General features: G+C 38.1%; 1 protein-coding gene across 1 annotated transcript; it reads left to right on the top strand.

The window, feature by feature from the left end:
• The first annotated feature begins 16,747 nt into the window (after positions 1–16,747).
• Positions 16,748–17,686, top strand: LOC114042468 (olfactory receptor 2L3-like). Its single transcript, XM_027861156.1, has one exon. It carries the CDS (start codon positions 16,748–16,750, stop codon positions 17,684–17,686), a length of 939 nt encoding a protein of 312 aa, XP_027716957.1.
• Positions 17,687–17,889: the final 203 nt, after the last annotated feature.

Genomic DNA, 17,889 nt, shown 5'->3' with positions numbered 1-17,889 from the left:
AGGCTAGAAGCTGCCAGCAATAGAGTTCAAAGGCTCCTTGGTAACCACTGACCTCATACAACAGAGAGAGGAGTCTTTTATACATTTGGTTACATAAAGTTCAGTAATGCTGAACTGGAATTGTGGTTTGTCTATAGAGAGGAGGAATGAAGATATAGGGTGGGCTTATATTTGGCACGATCATGCTGACTTGCAAAAGGGGGCTTCCAAAGTCCAGGGCAATGAGAAAAACAGAAAGTTAGTCAACATCCTCTGGAAAGTCCTCTTTTAGGTAATCCCCTACACCAGAATGGTCTGGTGCTAGATGTGTGACCAGACAGAACATCTTATGACTACATTGACTCAATGAGTCTAGGCTGCAGCCCAGAGAAATGGGGAAGCTAACCACTTACAAAGAAAACAAATTATCTCATAGACCCTAATGTCAGTAGTACAGAATAAAGTGAGGTATCAATTTTCAATTTCACAATTCCCCTTTTCCCTTTCTCTTCCTAGTTATGGCTTTCATCGTTTATCAGTTAGGCAATGGTTCTTATTCTTATAAATATACATACATATACCTATATACACATATGTGTGTATGTGTGTATACACCTGCCTGGTAGTGGAACACAAGGTAATCTGCAACTGAGAGCACCAGTTGTTGGGGAGAGGGGAAGAGGAGATGAGAATAAGCATCATGGAGAAAATAGTTCCCAAGGTGCATCTTACATGAAAAAGAGGACTCCATAAGACAGATGAAAAGAGGGAGTAAATTTGAGACATGAAGGATATTCAATGTAAAGGCAGAGTGGTAGAAGATGGAATTCTGTGTGAAGAACAGAGAGAAGGCAAATTTAGCTAAATTACTTAGTATAAGAGATATGAATTTTCCCCTGAGGACTGCCTTGACTGAAGCCCCAAGAATGTTGGTATGTTGTCTCATCAATGTCATTATATTTAATGAAGTTGTTGATTATTTCAGTGATTTGTTCTTTGGTCCACTTTTTCTTTAGGATTAAATCATTTAGGCTGCAATTAATTTTCAGTACATTCTTATCCTTTCTTGAATATTTTATTACATTATGATCTCTAAATGATATGTTTGATATTCTGCTTTTTACATTTGTTTGTAACATTTTTATGCACTAGTATGCATGCAATTCTTGTAAACATGCCATGAATGACTGAGCAATGTGCATATTTCTTCCTATTCTTATTCACTTATCTCCAAAGGTCTATCATATCTCATTTGCTAAAATTCCATTTAGGTCCTTAAGTTCTTTTTTGTTTATTTTTGGTTGGATTTCTCAAATTCTGGAAAGAATAAAATGAGTCCTCCCTTCCACTATTATAAGTTTACTGACTATTTCTGCCTGCTCTTCCTTTAATATTTCTTTAAGAATTTAGATGCCATTAATCACTGCCAATTTCATCCAGTTGGTTATGTAAAATTTGAATAAACTTTCCTTAGCTCAAATTATTTTTAAGCAATTTTGGTGAAAATTTAGCACCTTGCAACATAAATATAAGCTTCAAATCTCAGATTTTCAGCTAGTTGAAGCAGACAAAAGAAAAAGGGAAACATCATAATTTCTTCAAGGTTGATTTCCACAAATTGGCAAACTACCAAGTGATGGCACAGTATCTATTATTGGTTAAGAATATTTTTGTCTTAATGCCACTGGCATATGTCCTTAGTATTACAGGACTTGTACTTTCTAATTTGTCTTTATAAAGTTGGATTAGATGAGAAAAAAGTTTCCTGTTATTCCAATAATGTAAGGTGACAATTTGTCCTGAGTCTCTGATTTAGGAAATTTAAACATTTTAAGCACTAACTCTATTATGAATACTTAATAATATGAATATTATAACTATGAGTTTTCTTTAGATGTAATATATTATTGGCTCTTAGAATATTATTGTTTAAAATTGGAAATGTGCAGATACATACAGCATACCCAAAGGGCAAGAATAACTCACTTTAGTGTATGTGTTTGTAAAAGTTGAGCTTCTTGTAAAAGTATTTATTTTTGGTTTGATTGATATTGCTTTTTGTCTAATGACCTTGATAATGCCATACAATATTTTGTATTTATTATTTAAAAAAAAAAGAATTTAGATGCCATGCCATTTGTTGTATATATGTTTAGTATTGAAATTAATTCATTGGACTTCCACTGCCAGAAGCCAAGATGGCAAAGTAAAAAGGTACTCGCTCTCACTCTCCGCTATCAACCTCTGAAAACCCAGAAAATATCACCCCAGGAAAAACCCTGGAAAAGCTGAACCAGAAGAAAGATGGAGAGAAGCAGTCCAGTAGACCAAATAGATTCAGGGATTAATGGGAAAGGCCCCTCTTGCCCTGGGGCAATGGGAGCAGTACTGAAAGGGAGGTATCCCAGCAAGCTAGTAGAAAGCCCCACTTTCGCATACCAGGAGGAGATCCTGAAAGCCAGGAGGTGGATCAGGCAAACAATACCTGGACCTCCTAGTGCCTCAGGAAGGGCTGGGGAATTAGAAACTAGCTCAGAAAACCACCAGTTGCCTAGGCCTTCTCCAGCAATCTCCTACTGCCTCAGCAAAAAAATCTGTGAAGCACTTCAAGGAATCCCAGGCACATAAACATCCTGCAACATCCATCTGAAAGGAGATGAAGAAAGGGGAAGAAAGGAAAAGCAGGCAACATCCAGGAGCTAATCCTACCCCTAGAGTTCCAGTGTTGCTGATTCCAGCCCAACAACAGGTAAGCTGCCAGAACCCTACAGCCTCCAACTGCCAACATTGGGGGGCCCCAGAACACAAAGGCAGTGACCAGGCCCAAAGCAACTAATACAAGAAGCCTGGGTCAGTGACCTCTGCTCCCCAGCAGGAGAGCTCAATCTTTTTAAAGGCCAGAAAACAAGCAAATGCCATGAGTAAAAAGAAATATACCATAGATTCATATTATGAGAACAGTGAAGATCAAGGAAGAAAATCTGAAGAGGACAACATTGTTAACAAACCCACATCTGGAACCTCAAAAGAGAATATGAACTGGTCTGAAGTTCAAAAAGCCTTCTTAGAAGAGCTAAAAAAAGAATTTTAAAAGTCAAATGAGAGAGGTAGAAGAATCCTTAAAAAATACAATTGGCCAACTGGAAAAAAAACACTGAAAAAAACAAGTATCTAAAAATTATAATTGGCCAACTGGAAAAAAAAAGAACACTGAAGAAAACTAGTCCCTAAAAAATACAACTGATCAAATGGGGAAGGAGGTACAAAACCTAATAGAAAAAAAAAGACAATTTGTTAAAAATTAGAATTGGGCAAATGGAAGCTAATAACGTTATGAGAGAGCAAGAATCATTCAAATAGAAGCAAAAATTGAAAAAATAGATAAAAACATAAAATACCTCATTGGTAAAACAACTGACCTGAAAAAGCCATCCAGGAGAGGCAACTTAAAAATTATTGATCTACCTGAAAGTCACAATGAAAAAAAAGAGCCTGGACAGTATCTTTCAGGAAATCATAAAGGAAAACTGCCCTGAGGTCCTGGAACCAGAAGGTAAAATAGCTATAGAAAGAATCCACAGATCACCTCCTGAAAGAGATTCCAAATTGGAAATGCCAAGGAATATAGTAGCCAAATTCCAAAAATACCAGGTCAAAGAGAAAATACTGCAAGCAGCCAGAAAGAAACAATTTAAATATCATGGAATCACAGTCAGGATTACACAAGACCTTGTAGCTTCTACATTCAAAGACCATAAGTCATGGAACATGATCTTCCATAAGACAAAGGAGCTTGGATTACTACCAAGGATCAACAATTCAGTGAAAATAAGCAAGATTCTTTCAGGGAGGAGATGAATATGCAATGAAATAGGAAACTTCCAAACCTTCCTGATAAGAAGACCAGAACTCAACAGAAAATTTGATCTTCAAATACAAGACTCAAGAGGTAAATAAAAAGGTAAATGGGACAGAAAGATATAATATGTTTCTAATGAGGGCAAACTGTTTACGTCCCTACAAGGGAAGATGACACTTCCAATTTTTGTAACTGCATTGTTATTACACCATGTTAAAGGAGTATGCATAAAGGAGGTGAATATAAGTTGACATTGATGTAATGATAAAAAAAAATCTAATCAAGCAGGTTAAATGGATCCAAGTAAGTGGATTCACCTTATCTAAGAAAATGTACCAAGAATGAGGAGGCAGACAAGGGTAAATTACATTACAGGAAAAGACACAAAAACCTATTACAGCAGAGGGAAAGAAGGGAGGGAGATGAGCATTGTATGAACCTTACTCTCATCAGATCTGACTCAAGAAGAGAATGAACATAATCAGTTAGGTATAAAAATCTAATTTGCTGTATAGGCAATAGTAGGGAAATGGGGAAAGAAAAAGGTGGGGAGATAGAAGGGAGGGAATAAGCAGTAAGGGTAAAGGGTAAGAAAAGGGAAGACACTAATAGAAGGGAGGAGGGACTGAGGGAGACGGTGGTCAAAAGCAAAACACTAGTGAGGAGGGAAAAGGAGAAAGGAGAAAGAAAAGCATAAAGCAAGGGGAAGAATGGAGAGAAAGACAAAGATAGCAATCATACCTGTGAATGTGAATGGGATGAACTCTCCCATAAAATGTAAACAGATAGCAGAATGGATTAAAAACCATAATCCTACAATATGTTGTTTACAGGAAATACATTAGAAAAAGAGTGACACACACAGGGTAAAAGTAAAAGGTTAGAGCAAAATATATCATGCTTCAGTTGAAGTAAAAAAAAAATCAGGGGTAGCAATCCTGATCTCAGACAAAGCAAAAGCATAAATAGATCTTATCAAAAGAGGTAAAGTGGGAAACTACATCCTGCTAAAAGGCACCATAGACAATGAACTAATATCATTACTAAATGTATATGCACTAAATAGCATAGTATCCAAATTCTTAGAGAAGTTCAGGGAGTTACAGGAAGAAATAGACAGCAGAACTGTACTACTTGGGGACCTCAACCTCCCTCTCTCTGAACTAGATAAATCTAACCACAAAATAAACAAGAAAGAAGTTTAGGAGGTGAATAGAATAATAGAAAAGTTAGGTATGATAGACCTCTGGAGAAAATTGAATGAGGATAGAAAGGAATGTACTTTTTTCTAGGTGGTCCATGGCACATACACAAAAATTGACCATGTACTAGGGCATTCAAAACCTCACAATCCAATGCAGAAAGGTAGAAACATAAAATGCATCCTTTTCAGATAATGATGTAATAAAAATTGTATGTAATAAAGGGCCATGGAAACATAGACTACAAAAATAATTGGAAACTAAATAATCTAATCCTAGAAAATGATTGGGCAAAACAACAAATCATAGAAACAATCAATCACTTCATTCAAGAGAATGACAATAATGAGACAATATACCAAAACTTATGGGATGCAGCAAGAGCAGTTCTAAGTGAAGTTTTATATCTCTACATGCTTACATAAATAAAATAGAAAAAGAAGAGATCAATGAATTGGGCCTACAACTAAAAAAAAAACTAGAAAAAGAAGAAATTAAAATCCTCAATTAAACACCAAATTAGAAATATTGTAAACCAAAGGAAAAATTAAGAAAATTGAAATTAAGAAAACTATTGAACCAATAAATAAAACTAAGAGTTGGTTTTATGGGAAAAACAATGAAATGGATAAACCTTTGGTTAATTTAATTAAAAAAGAAAGAAGAAAACCAAATTACTAGTATCAAGAATTAAAAGGGTGAATCTACCACCAAGGAAGAGGAAATTAAAACAATAATTAGGATCTATTTTGCCCAACTGTATGCCAATAAATTCGACAATCTTACTGAAATGGATACATATTTACAAAAATATAAATTGCCCAGATTAACAGAAGAAGATGGATTTACAAGTGAATTGTACCAAACATTTAAAGAACAATTAATTCCAATACCATTTAGACTATTTGGGAAAATAGGTGAAGGAGTCTCACCAAATTTTTTTCATGATACAAATATGGTGCTGATACATAAACCAGGAAGAGCCAAAACAGAGAAAAAAATTATAGACCAATTTCTCTATTGAATATAGGTGCAAAAATTTTAAATAAAATATTACAAAACTGAGAAGTGGCCAAATAGAAACATTTGAGATCATCAACTCCAACCTCCTCATGTTAAAGATGAGGAAACTGAGGCAGTTAATGGACTTAACCAAAGTCACATAAGTAGTAAGGGCCAGAGCCTGGATTCAAAGCCAGAGCTTCCTGACTCCACATGTACTATCCCCAAGGGATCATGGAGGAGAGTCTCTGGAAAGCCATTCCATATTCACATTGAAGATTCAACCACAGAAGATACTCCAGCAGCTAACTACAGCTTACATTGATGCAATGAGCTAGCATGGATAAAGTACTCCAAGACTAGTCAAGCCCTTTACCAGATGATTCCCTTTGGACTTCACAAAAACCCTATGAGACAGGTGCTATTAGCCTCATCTTAAGATTGAGGAAACTGAGACTGAGAGAGGTTAAGGTACTTGCCCAGGGTCACACAGCTAAGAAGCATCCCAAAAATAATTCTAATTCTAAGCTTCCTGACTCCAAGTCTAGCACATTAACCACTGCCCTGCCAAGCATTGTCCAATATGCAGAGGATTTTTCTCTCAACTGGCCTTTGATGGAGAGAGATCAAGTATTGGTACTCATTTTACTGTGGAGCCAAGGGAACAAGAATCGAGTTATTACTAGAGATGGGACTAAAGCCATAGCGTTATTGTTATTTCAAGTCCACTCTCCTCACCTCGCCATCCTGCCTTCCTTGGATTTTTAATTAGAGAAAAAGAATGACTCAGATATAAATGTGAGAGATGATATAAGCACAGGAGTCTGTAATCTCCTTGGAAGGAGAGTCAATCCTCCTTTGCCATGGAGTAGGTAGGTATGCTTCTCCTTTGGTACAGGGAAGGGTTTGCATTTTGAAACCCTGCTAGGCCCAGGAGTAGATGATGGCTAGTATAATGATGATGAGAGGTAGTTGGTGATTCTATATCATGTACATGTTGGGGATCAGAGCAGCAAGGACAGGAGTGATGAGATTGTAGGTGGTTCCAGGTGGTACCAAAGGACCAAAAGCCTTCAAGCAAGGTGAGAGGAGTATAAGGCCCTGTCTGAGAATATGGAGGAAGGGATGAAGATATAGATTTCCCTATCTGAAATCCAAGGTGTATGTGTTTTTGTGTGTGTACATATGTGTGTGTATTTATGAGTATGGATGTGGGAAAGGGGGGAGGTAGTAGATTCAGTATATGTCTGAGTAGAGCAAACTCAGGATTTCATGAAATGCAGTCCAGGGTAGTGTTTGCTATCTTCGGAGCTGTTCTGGTTCTGGCATTGACCATGGTGTTTCCTTGATTTCACTGGACCTTCAAACAGTAACATAAGGAAATTTTATTGTGATGTCTGGAAGATCCTAGGAGTCATTGTACCCCAATAGATTTGAGGAACCATAACATCAATGGCTAGTGAAAGTAGGGGGCTCCCCATTTCTTCCCACAATACCTCTAACAGGAAGAAATAAAAATGCAATATCAATATGCCCATTGGACTGCTGAGTGCCCTGAGAAGTGAAGGGAATTTCAGCTGGTTGAGCAAGTCCTCTCAGGGCCAAGATTCAAGTTGCCCATCACTACTTCTGGTCTTCTCATCTTTTTGTCAGACTGCCACTCCTGAAATGAAAAGAAAAGAACCTTCCAGTCAGGACTGTGCTAGTAAAGGTCTAACAACTGACTTTCCCAAAAAAGTATGTTTTACATAATTTTTATTTTAATCTGAATTAACAGCATTTTGATCACTTTAATTCCAGCCAATCAACAAAACAGTAAATTATACACTGATTTGTAGCCATTTGTGGATTTCCAAGGTGTAAATATTCACACTGAAAATTTCACAGTCTGCTCTTCTGATGGAATTGAAGCTGGCCCCAGCACATCTCAGCTTCCAATTCTGCAATTCTAACACTGCCCACATTGACAGACATGTAGCTTGCCCTCCTCATTCTACCAAGGACCTTTAATGTCAAGTTAAGCAATCCACTCTCATGTCTGGAAATTACTTTTATAATTTTAAAATGAAGGGGTTGAATTGTATAACATCTAAAAGCTATAGCCAGTTCAGAAATTCTCTTCTCAATACATTTTTCAGTGATTGTCAGTGTATTCCCTTTTGGTCTGTTCTGGGTGAGAGTACAAGTCAACAATCATCTCCAGAGAGAAGACCATATGCGGATGATGGCATGTTTCTATGTCAGGTGCCAGGGATGTATAAGTAAATGAGCTCTGGGGAAGTGTTTGGGGCAGACATGGCAGATGCTTGTAGAGGCAGTCTCTGAGGACTTGGGCAGCACAATCACTGCAGGAGGAGATGGGAGCACACCTGACAGGACCAGAGAACATATATAGGATGTCAGATCTGCCCTTCCCTGCAGCACTTATCTTCAGGAGTTGCATCAGGACCAGCTGAGCAGTAGCAGTGTACCAGTCAGTCAGTCATCATCATTTGTAAAGGTGAGAGGGGCATCAAAACTGGGATCACACATTTAGAATTGGAGAGACACTTTGAGAGCATCAGCTCCAACTTGCTCATTTTGCAGATGAGGAAACTGAGGCCAAGGGAGGATAATGTGCTTTCCCAGGTTCTCCTAATCAGTAACTGTCTTAGTTAGAATTAAAAGTCATGCCACTCTGCCTCCAAGTTCATTGCTGCACGCTCTATACCATGCAAGTATGGGGATGATCTGTACAAAATCATTGCCAATTTGCATTGAGGACTAGATGTTAAGACATACTTCAACAGCTAATTACTAATAGCAGCTCACATTTATGTAGCATTTTCCCTATACAGAAGATTTCTTTCTCAAGAGCCCTTTGATATAGAAAGTTCCAATATTTGTATCCAACTTAAAGATGAGAGAACTGAGGTTCAAAGAAATGTAATAAGTTTCAGAGGTATGTCTAAAACCCAGGTGTTTATATGTTTTGTAATTTTATCAAATCAGCTCTCTCCATCATGTAATGCTACCTTTCCTGAAATTTAAATTGGACAAAAGGACAAACTCTTACTTGTGGAGAAGTGACTAATAGAGTCTGTGGAGCCTCTTTCTCTGAGGACCTTCACAAAAAAAAGTTCTCCTATCAATAGCAGGGTAGGCATGGCCCTCCTACAATGTAGGAAGGAGGTCACCTTTAGTAGAACCTTACAACATAAGGAGTCTGTGATTGCATGAGGGAGACTTTGCAGGATAACACATCACACATGTGCAAGGGCTCTAAGCGCCCTTGTGTGTGTGTCCCACATACATGTATGTGGTGAGGAAGGTGTGACATACAGAGCTTCCTGACTTAATTACTGAATTCAGCTAATCTATTCTATTTCCCAACATTATTTTCAACAAATAGATCTTTTCTCCTCCCTCAGATATCACTTACTCTTCATTAGAAAGAATTAGTTCCATTTTAGCACCTCAACCAGGGTTTTCATGGGATGGACTGAATAGAATTGAAACCTCCATTCACCCATTTGGGAAATTTGATAAAATGACCTGATTGATATCCATCTACACCTAAAATCTGAGTGACCAAGGTGACCAGGTGTCTTAGCATCACACACCAAAGTCCCAGTCAAATGAGAAAAAAAACCCTAAAATTTATAAGGTATTAGGACCCCAGAGACCGTCTGACCCAATTTCTTCATTTTACCTTTAAGAAAACACAACATCAAACAGTTGAAGGGTCTTCCTATGGCACACACCCAGAGAAAGCAAGGGCAAGATCGAAACCCAACTCTTCTGATTCCAAAACCATAATAATGGTAGAGCCCATACCCATTATCTCATAGTTGTGGGGATGTTTTGTATGGAAATTCCCTCTACCTGTGCAAATTATTGCCTTCTATCCAAATAATTGGGGCCTCTAATGTGCTGTAATGTACAGAGTATAATAGATCATGGCAAATGGAGGACCTAAATCAAGAAGCCAAGACTGTCCCTCTCACTACCTCTGCAATGTTGTGCTACTTGGGAGAAGAAGCAGCAGCAGCATTAGCTCATGCTTATGTAACACTTTAAAGTTAACAAAGAAGTTCCTACCCTTTTCTTCTCCCCATGTCTCTAGACCTATTTCCTCCCAATATACTTCTTCACCAGGACCATCCCAGACTTCTTATGCTTTATTCTTCCTGATTTTGATGTAAGTTGTGTGAAATCAAGTGCTTAGAAGTCAACTGAGAGAATTGCTTTCATACAGAGGTTTCTGGTTGTAATTGTTAATATTATTACTGGGTTGCTATAAATGAAATGCTCTATCAATTTGGTGCAATAGCTAAAGAGATTCTACAGGCTTCTGCAGTGTCTAGACATATGGGGCCTGGCAAGTGATGAATATTAAGCAAATGCAGATGTGTTTACCTCATCTGTTTGAGGAGCCAAGCAGAAAACGATCCAAAGACTCTTCGTATCCCTTGGAAAATGCAAAATGAAGATCTTCATATGTCCACCTTCAATATGAGATGATGATGATGATAATGATAAAAACACTAACCAGCGATTACAAACTAATAGCATCACTTAAATATGATGCTTTTTGAATATAAAGTACTTTGTATACATAGCATGCCATTTGAATGTGGAACAGCCCCATGAACCACATTTCATGAATGAGAAAACTGAGAATGAGTGAGATGAAAGAATTTGCCCCAGCTTGGACAGGTACAGACCTTCTAACTCTAGGATTACTGCTCTTTCTGAAATCTCCTTCGAGATTATTTTTATGGCAGGAGAGCAAAACTGGAAGAAGTGACAGGCCTTGGCTTCCTTCTTCTTTTGCCTCCTTTCTCCTCATTAATGCTCCCTTTTCTTTCATCCAGATAAGCTTCATTGTAAAGGATGGATACACTTCATCATTAAAAACTGAATATGTTGAACATACACAAACATTCTGTCTCATAATCTAAGCTACATCTCTTTAAATGTTTTCCCTGGGCAAAAATACTTGAGCTCAGAGTGGGAGTCCAGAAATCCATTCCTTTAGAAAGAAAGGTCTGCTACACTGTGGAATCCTCAAGCAAGGGATGCAGAGGAAATAGCTTTCAGGCCTCAGAAATAATTGAGGAAGCAAAGAGAGAAGGTATTTTAAATGAAGGTGGGTAAAGGAAGACAGGGAGAAGCAGACAGATAGACACAAGGACAGGTACAGACACTGAGTCAAGGAACAACAATAGAGACAGACAAGTAGAAGGGAAGCAGGTACAGGCAGAGCCAGAGACACGAAAAGAGAAATAGAAAGAAGAGAGACACAGAGAGACAGATACAGAGAGTCGGAGGGATAGAAAAAAAAAATAAAAAGAGACAGACCAACAGAGAGAACTGTTACCAGAAAGAATTTGAAGATACGAGCTTCTACTTAATTCTTGGCCTTGGATAGTATTATGTAACAAAGAAAATTGAAATAAATGTATTCATGAATTCAATGATTTCTGAAAACCCAACAGGCAGGAAATCCTCTGATTCTTAGAGTAAATAAGAGTATGGATATAACTCAGCCCCAACTCTGCCACCCTCACAGAGAAAATTATTCATTCATTCAATCAGTAATTCTTCATTAAGCAGGTAATATAATTGCACATAGAGAGTTCTGATAATGTACTTTCAATGAGTTGGTAGGATTAAAACTGGAGTTGCAAGCAGGCTACAAATGAATGTGGACCTAAACTAGCTTGTCAAAGACTTGTATCACATCATAGAGTCTAAGACTAAGACCCATTGAAAAAATGTAATGGTGGATTGGTGTGGTAGCAAGCAGTGACAATAGATGGACAATTTGACAAAGCAATGGTTCCATTCAGTCATTAAGAGAACTTGAAATAAAGGTCTCAAGAATGCTCATTAATTTCCAATATCTGTGCCAATGAAACCCTGAATGGTTCCAAATAAATATCATTCCAAAGGCTCAGAACAGAGAGAGAGAGAAGGGGGAGGGAGGTAATGTCTCTTGTATTTCTTTCTTTGTTATTTTTCTAATAGATGTTTTCCCCTACTCAGGTACTCAAGTTTGGAGGGGTTTCAATGCAGAGTATAATTTCATTTTCTCTCTTTTAATACTTTATTGTTAGTTTTGTATTACCTACATTTTCCAATGTAAAAGAGCCATTCATTATAAGAGAATTAAAACGAACAATAAAAAGTACATCAAGCTTAAACAACATACAGGAGAAAGGCAGACACTACTTGCAGTATCCTCCACTCAAAGTGCCCCATCTTTGGGACTAAGTTGAGTATGAGTTTCAATTTTTTTTTTGGTGCATTTCATTTCTATTGTTGAAGTCATTGTGTATATTGTTTTCTTCATTCTGCTTACTTCACTTTTTTTAGGCAATTTAAGTGACTTGTCCAGGGTCACAAGCTAGTAAGTGTCAAGTGTTTGGTCTGGGAATGAATTTGAACCCAGATCCTCCTGACTTCAGGGCCAGTGCTCTATTTATTGCACCACCTACTTCCCCTTTCTTCACATTTCATCCATTTATGTAGCTCTTTCCAAGTTTCTCTGTTTCATCACACTCATCATTTCTTATAGAACGATAATATCCCATTATATTCATGTGCCAGAATTTGTTTATTCATTCTCTTTCTTACTAATATTAACTGCCCCACAAAAACAAATTCTTTGCCAACATAAAGCATACATGATTTTGTGTATGTAGGGGCTCTGTTTGTCACTGACCTCCTCGAAGCATATTCTTACCAATCATGTCTCAGGTTCAAAGAGTATGACTACTTAGTCACTTTCTTCCCATGCCTCCATCTGGCTTTCCAATGGTAGGATCAATTCACAGCCCTACCAGCAATGCATTATTGTGCCCATCTTTCCACAGTCACTCTGACATTGCTAATTCCCTTCTTTTGTCGTCTTTTCCAATTTTCTAACTGTGAGATGAAACCTCAGGATGTTTTTAGTTTCTGTTGAAAACTTTGATTGTATTCCTTGACTACCTATCTATTGAGGAATGACTTTTGGTCTTATGTGTGCTTGTTAGTTGTCTGTTATAGACATGAATACCTTATGAGAGCTTTTGATATAAAGATCTTTTTTTTTCTGGTTGAAAAAAATCACTTCCCTTCTTAGAATAGTTTTCATGAAGTTTGTTCAAAAGCTTTTCAAGTTCGAGGAGCTAAAATTGTCTTTTAGAATCTCTTCTTCTCTTATTTAGTTAAGAATTCATCCCCAGACGCAGCTGTGAATGTTAACTGAACTGTTTCTCTTCAATTTGCTTTTATAGTATGGTGGGTTTTTTTAAATATTTAGAAAGAAATGTAGCCTGGAAACATCAAGATATCTTGCAAGGTTTCAACCTAAATCACTCTGGCTCTCATTGACTGGCCAACAATATGTCCAAGGCCAATCTCCCCTTGGTCATTGTTTGGGCCCACATTGGCTAAGAGTGAATACAAATAGCAATTGTTCTTTTTTTGGCCAGAAATCCTGAGGGATTTCCTATCCAAGATGGATTTTTTTTTAACTAGGTAAAGAAGCCATTCTCTCCCTCATTTCTTATTAATCCTAAATCACTGAGTGGTCATTGCCTCAGTCAAATTTAGACCTGTTAAATACCTTAGCTTGAAAAGGCCAAGGTCCCCCACTGCATCCTGGCCCATGTCCAGTTGTCCTGATCTATATCTGGCCACTGAACCAGATGGCTCTGGAGGAAAAAGCGAGGTTGATGACTTTGCACCATTCACTTAAAACAAACACACTTTCATGTCCTGGCATCATCTTTTTGTTGTCATGGTTCTCTTAGAGAATGAAGGACAAACAGTAACAACAACATTTAGATCATCTGTCTGTTTCAGGTTACTGTGGTCTTGGGGTAAGGTGTTGATCTAACCCTATTTGCTACCTGACTGAATGCCAGTTTTCCCAGTAATCCTTATTCAATAGGAAATTCTTTCTTAGATAAGATGTTTTTGAGGTTATTTTTATTTTCTCTTCAAAGGAATCATAGCTATAAACATGGAAATTTTAGTGAGGTTACACTCATGCTCTTTTACTGAAACCACAGGTGTCTGTTTGGATTAGGTGAATCAACACCAATATTGTGTTAGTAACACTCAACTCCTGGGGAAGAAGAAATTGGAAGGTACAACCTCAAGTATGGAATATGTTTTCAGATCTCAAAATAAGATGCCACCTGACAACAGGAATGTCATAGCAATTGATACTAAGATTTTATAATGTTTTGAATTATATGGGGTTAAAGTGAATTTGGAATTCTCCAGAAATGGTTTGATTCCTTGATAGATTGAGTAATTAATCAATGTGGGTTAGGGTTGGAAAAATACTATGTTTATTTGTGCATCTATATCTGTCATATATCTAATAGAAACTCAGGTCTTACTGGATGTATGACCCTGGGCAAGTCGCTTAAGTGCTCCATGCCTCAGTTCTGACATTTATAAAAGATTAAGAATAATAAATTCTTAAATAATTCTTAAATCACTAAATAATTCCTCTTAAATAATCAAAAATTATATCTATTCTTAAATAATTAAATGATTCATCTGAAATAATAAATAAATATGAAAAATAATAAGAATAGCTCCTAGCTCCCAGAGTTGTTGTGAGGATAAAAATGAGATAATTTGTATAGTATTTTGAAAGCCTAAAAGCACTATATAAATGTTATATATAAATATCATAAAATAATACAATATATATATAAATTTTATAAATATATGTTTTATATGAGTGTTTGTGTGTGTGTGTATATATATGTGTGTGTGTGTGTGTGTGTGTGTGCCTGTGTGTGTATGTATAAATGTGATGAGTATCTATACTTAATAAAATGGTATTATACAGGTTGGTGTGGTAGGAGAGGTTGGAGAAGTGAAAGGAGGGTTTTGTGCCTTCAGGGAAGATACTATTACTTTTGAGGCCTGAAAGCCACAGTATTCAAAGCAATTGGTATTGATTCTAGGTACAGTATGACCTCAAAATGGCAGAAATCAATGGGAACCAGGCTAGTCAGCCAAGCTGCCTGGAGGGACTGGAGCATTGCCTGGCCCCTAAAGGATGAGAAGACTACAAAGATGGGTCAGGGCATGCTGGAGCAGGCTCCCATTGTGAACTATTCAGTGTGAACATTCACACATCAGGAATCAGCAGAATCTACACGTCAAAGTTCAGTGGATTTCTTTGTTCCATTGTTGGCTTAAACATAAGAAAGGGATAGAGAACTTGTCAATAGTTTAATTAGTTAAATTGGTTTAAATTTAAACCAACTGTACCCTACTTTTCAGAGAACTGGTTGTTAAATATTTACAAATTCATGGGAGAGAATATACAAAGCATGATGTGAAGAGGGGGTGCTAAGCTAATACTCATTCTGCAGGTGCCATAAAATCGAATTCCCCCCTTATAGATGTCCAAGATGGCTCCTGGAGTGCTAAAAGGGTCTGCTCCCATCACAGCTTGTTAGTTACAAAGCAGCAACCAGATCCCCAGTCCTCTTGATGCATCGATTAGTGTGATTACACTAAGTTATGGTGCCTCCTGATGTTCTGCAAGTCAATCAAGCTGTGCTATTTCTTCCTTTTAAAGGGGCTGCAAAATCCAAATCTCTCAGTCCAGTGCCCCTTTCACCAAGTCATGTATCTTGGCATCTCAGAGCTTGGTGAGGTCCAACATTGGAGAGATCAGATGAGGCCAAATGACCAGGGACTTACAAACTCAGAGTTCTGTGACTCACAAGGGTTCTATCACACCGCTCTTTTTTAACTGGAGAAGCATCATTGCTGTTAACAGAGTACCTCACAGGCCAGTCCCTGTGGTTGCCTATTTAGGTACTCTTGACCTCTGGGAATGAACGTCAACAAAAGAGCAGCTTCTCCTGAAGTTATAATCCACAGGGAGCTTTGAATCATAACAATTTTCTCTTGACAATTTTCTCTTGCCCATAACATCATACATGTATAATGAAGATGTCATGTGCCATCTCTATTGCCTTACTGACACTAATAGCAATTATTTCGAATAAGGAATTAGCTAGGATTAATACGCACTGTTGTTGAGTTGCTTTCAGTCATGTACAATTCTATGTGAAGCCATTTGGGGTTTCCTTAGCAAACATACTGCAATGGCTTTATATTTCCTTCTCCAGCTCATTTTACAGGTGGAGAAACTGAGGCCAACAAACTTAATGACTTTCCCAAGGTCACAGAGCTTGTCAGTGTTTGAGGCCACATTTAAACTCTGATCTTACTAACCTCAGGCCCAAGATTTTCTCCTCTCTGCCAGCTAGTTGCTATAATAATAACAGTAACAACAACAACAACAAAAACACACATTTAAATAGTGTTTTAAAGTTTTCAAACCACTGCACATATGTTACTTCAGAAACAATTTTATTGAATAGACGCTATTCTTCTTTCCATTTTACAGGTGAGGAAACTGAGGCACAAAGAGGCTGACTTTCCCAGAGTCACACAGCTAGCAAACATCTGAGGCCAAATTTGAAGTGAGATCTTCCTGGCTTCAAGTCCAGTGTTCTTATCCAATATACATCCCCGCTGCTGAAAATCAAAGCATGAGATTATACAATCATTGCTAACATACATGAATAGGGAGACTCTAGGAGAAACCAAAGGGAGTTTGGCTCCACAGCATTTTCTTTCCATTCCCTCATTTTATCCTACAGGAAAACCATTCCAGAAACACCCTCCAATGGAGGGATGGAATCAAACTGCCACTGGTTTCTTCTTACTGGGGCTGTTTCCCCCAACAAAAATTGGCCTGCTCCTCTTCCTCCTGGTCATCCTCATCTTCCTGATTGCTTTCTTGGGTAACTCAACCATGATTCTCCTCATCTGGATGGATCACCACCTCCACACCCCCATGTACTTCCTGCTCAGTCAGCTCTCTCTCATGGACCTCATGTACATTTGCAGTACAGTTCCCAAGGTGGCTGTCAACTTCCTGTCTGGGGACAATTCCATTTCTTTGGTGGCTTGTGGATTCCAAAGTTTCTGTTTTCTACTCACAGGTGGCAGTGAAGCGTTACTGCTGGTATCGATGGCCTATGATCGTTATGTGGCCATTTGCCGCCCCTTCCATTATCCCATTCTCATGAACAAGAGAATGTGCTTGCTCATGATTGTTGGGTCCTGGCTCTCTTCATCCATCAATGCCATTTGCCATACAGTGTATGCACTCTCCATGCCCTATTGCAAGTCAAGAATCATTAATCATTTCTTTTGTGATATCCCAGCCATGGTGCCTCTAGCCTGCATGGATACCTGGGCCTATGAGTACACATTACTCTTCAGCACCTTCCTGTTTCTTTTGACCCCTTTCCTTGGCATCATGGCTTCCTATGGTCAAGTTCTCTATGCCATCCATCATATGCACTCATCACAGGGCAGGAAGAAAGCCTTCACCACCTGCTCTACCCACCTCACTGTGGTCTCCTTCTACTATATCCCATCTATGTGTACATATCTGAGGCCCCGATCTCAGCACTCCCCAGAAGAGGACAAGAACTTGGCTATCTTCTACACCATCCTCACTCCTATGCTCAACCCCATCATCTACAGTCTGAGGAATAAAGAGGTGTTGGTGGCCCTCCAGAGACTCTTTGGGAGATCCTTATCCCAAAAAGGGTAGCTGGGGACATAAAGCCACATAAATAAACCAAAAACAATCTTACCAATCACATGGCTAGACTATTTTATTTGACAGATAAGATGCAAGCTGTCCATTACTCCTAAGTAACCATTATTATTAAATTAAATTATTTTCTCAATTAACATGTATTTACTTTCTCTCTCTCTCTCTCTCTCTCTCTCTCTCTCTCTCTCTCTCTCTCT

The sequence above is a fragment of the Vombatus ursinus genome, unplaced genomic scaffold (genome assembly GCF_900497805.2).
Source record: "Vombatus ursinus unplaced genomic scaffold, bare-nosed wombat genome assembly UNPS02014460.1, whole genome shotgun sequence".
NCBI classification, from domain to species: Eukaryota; Metazoa; Chordata; class Mammalia; order Diprotodontia; family Vombatidae; genus Vombatus; species Vombatus ursinus.
This window is presented reverse-complemented; position numbering and strand designations above follow the sequence as displayed.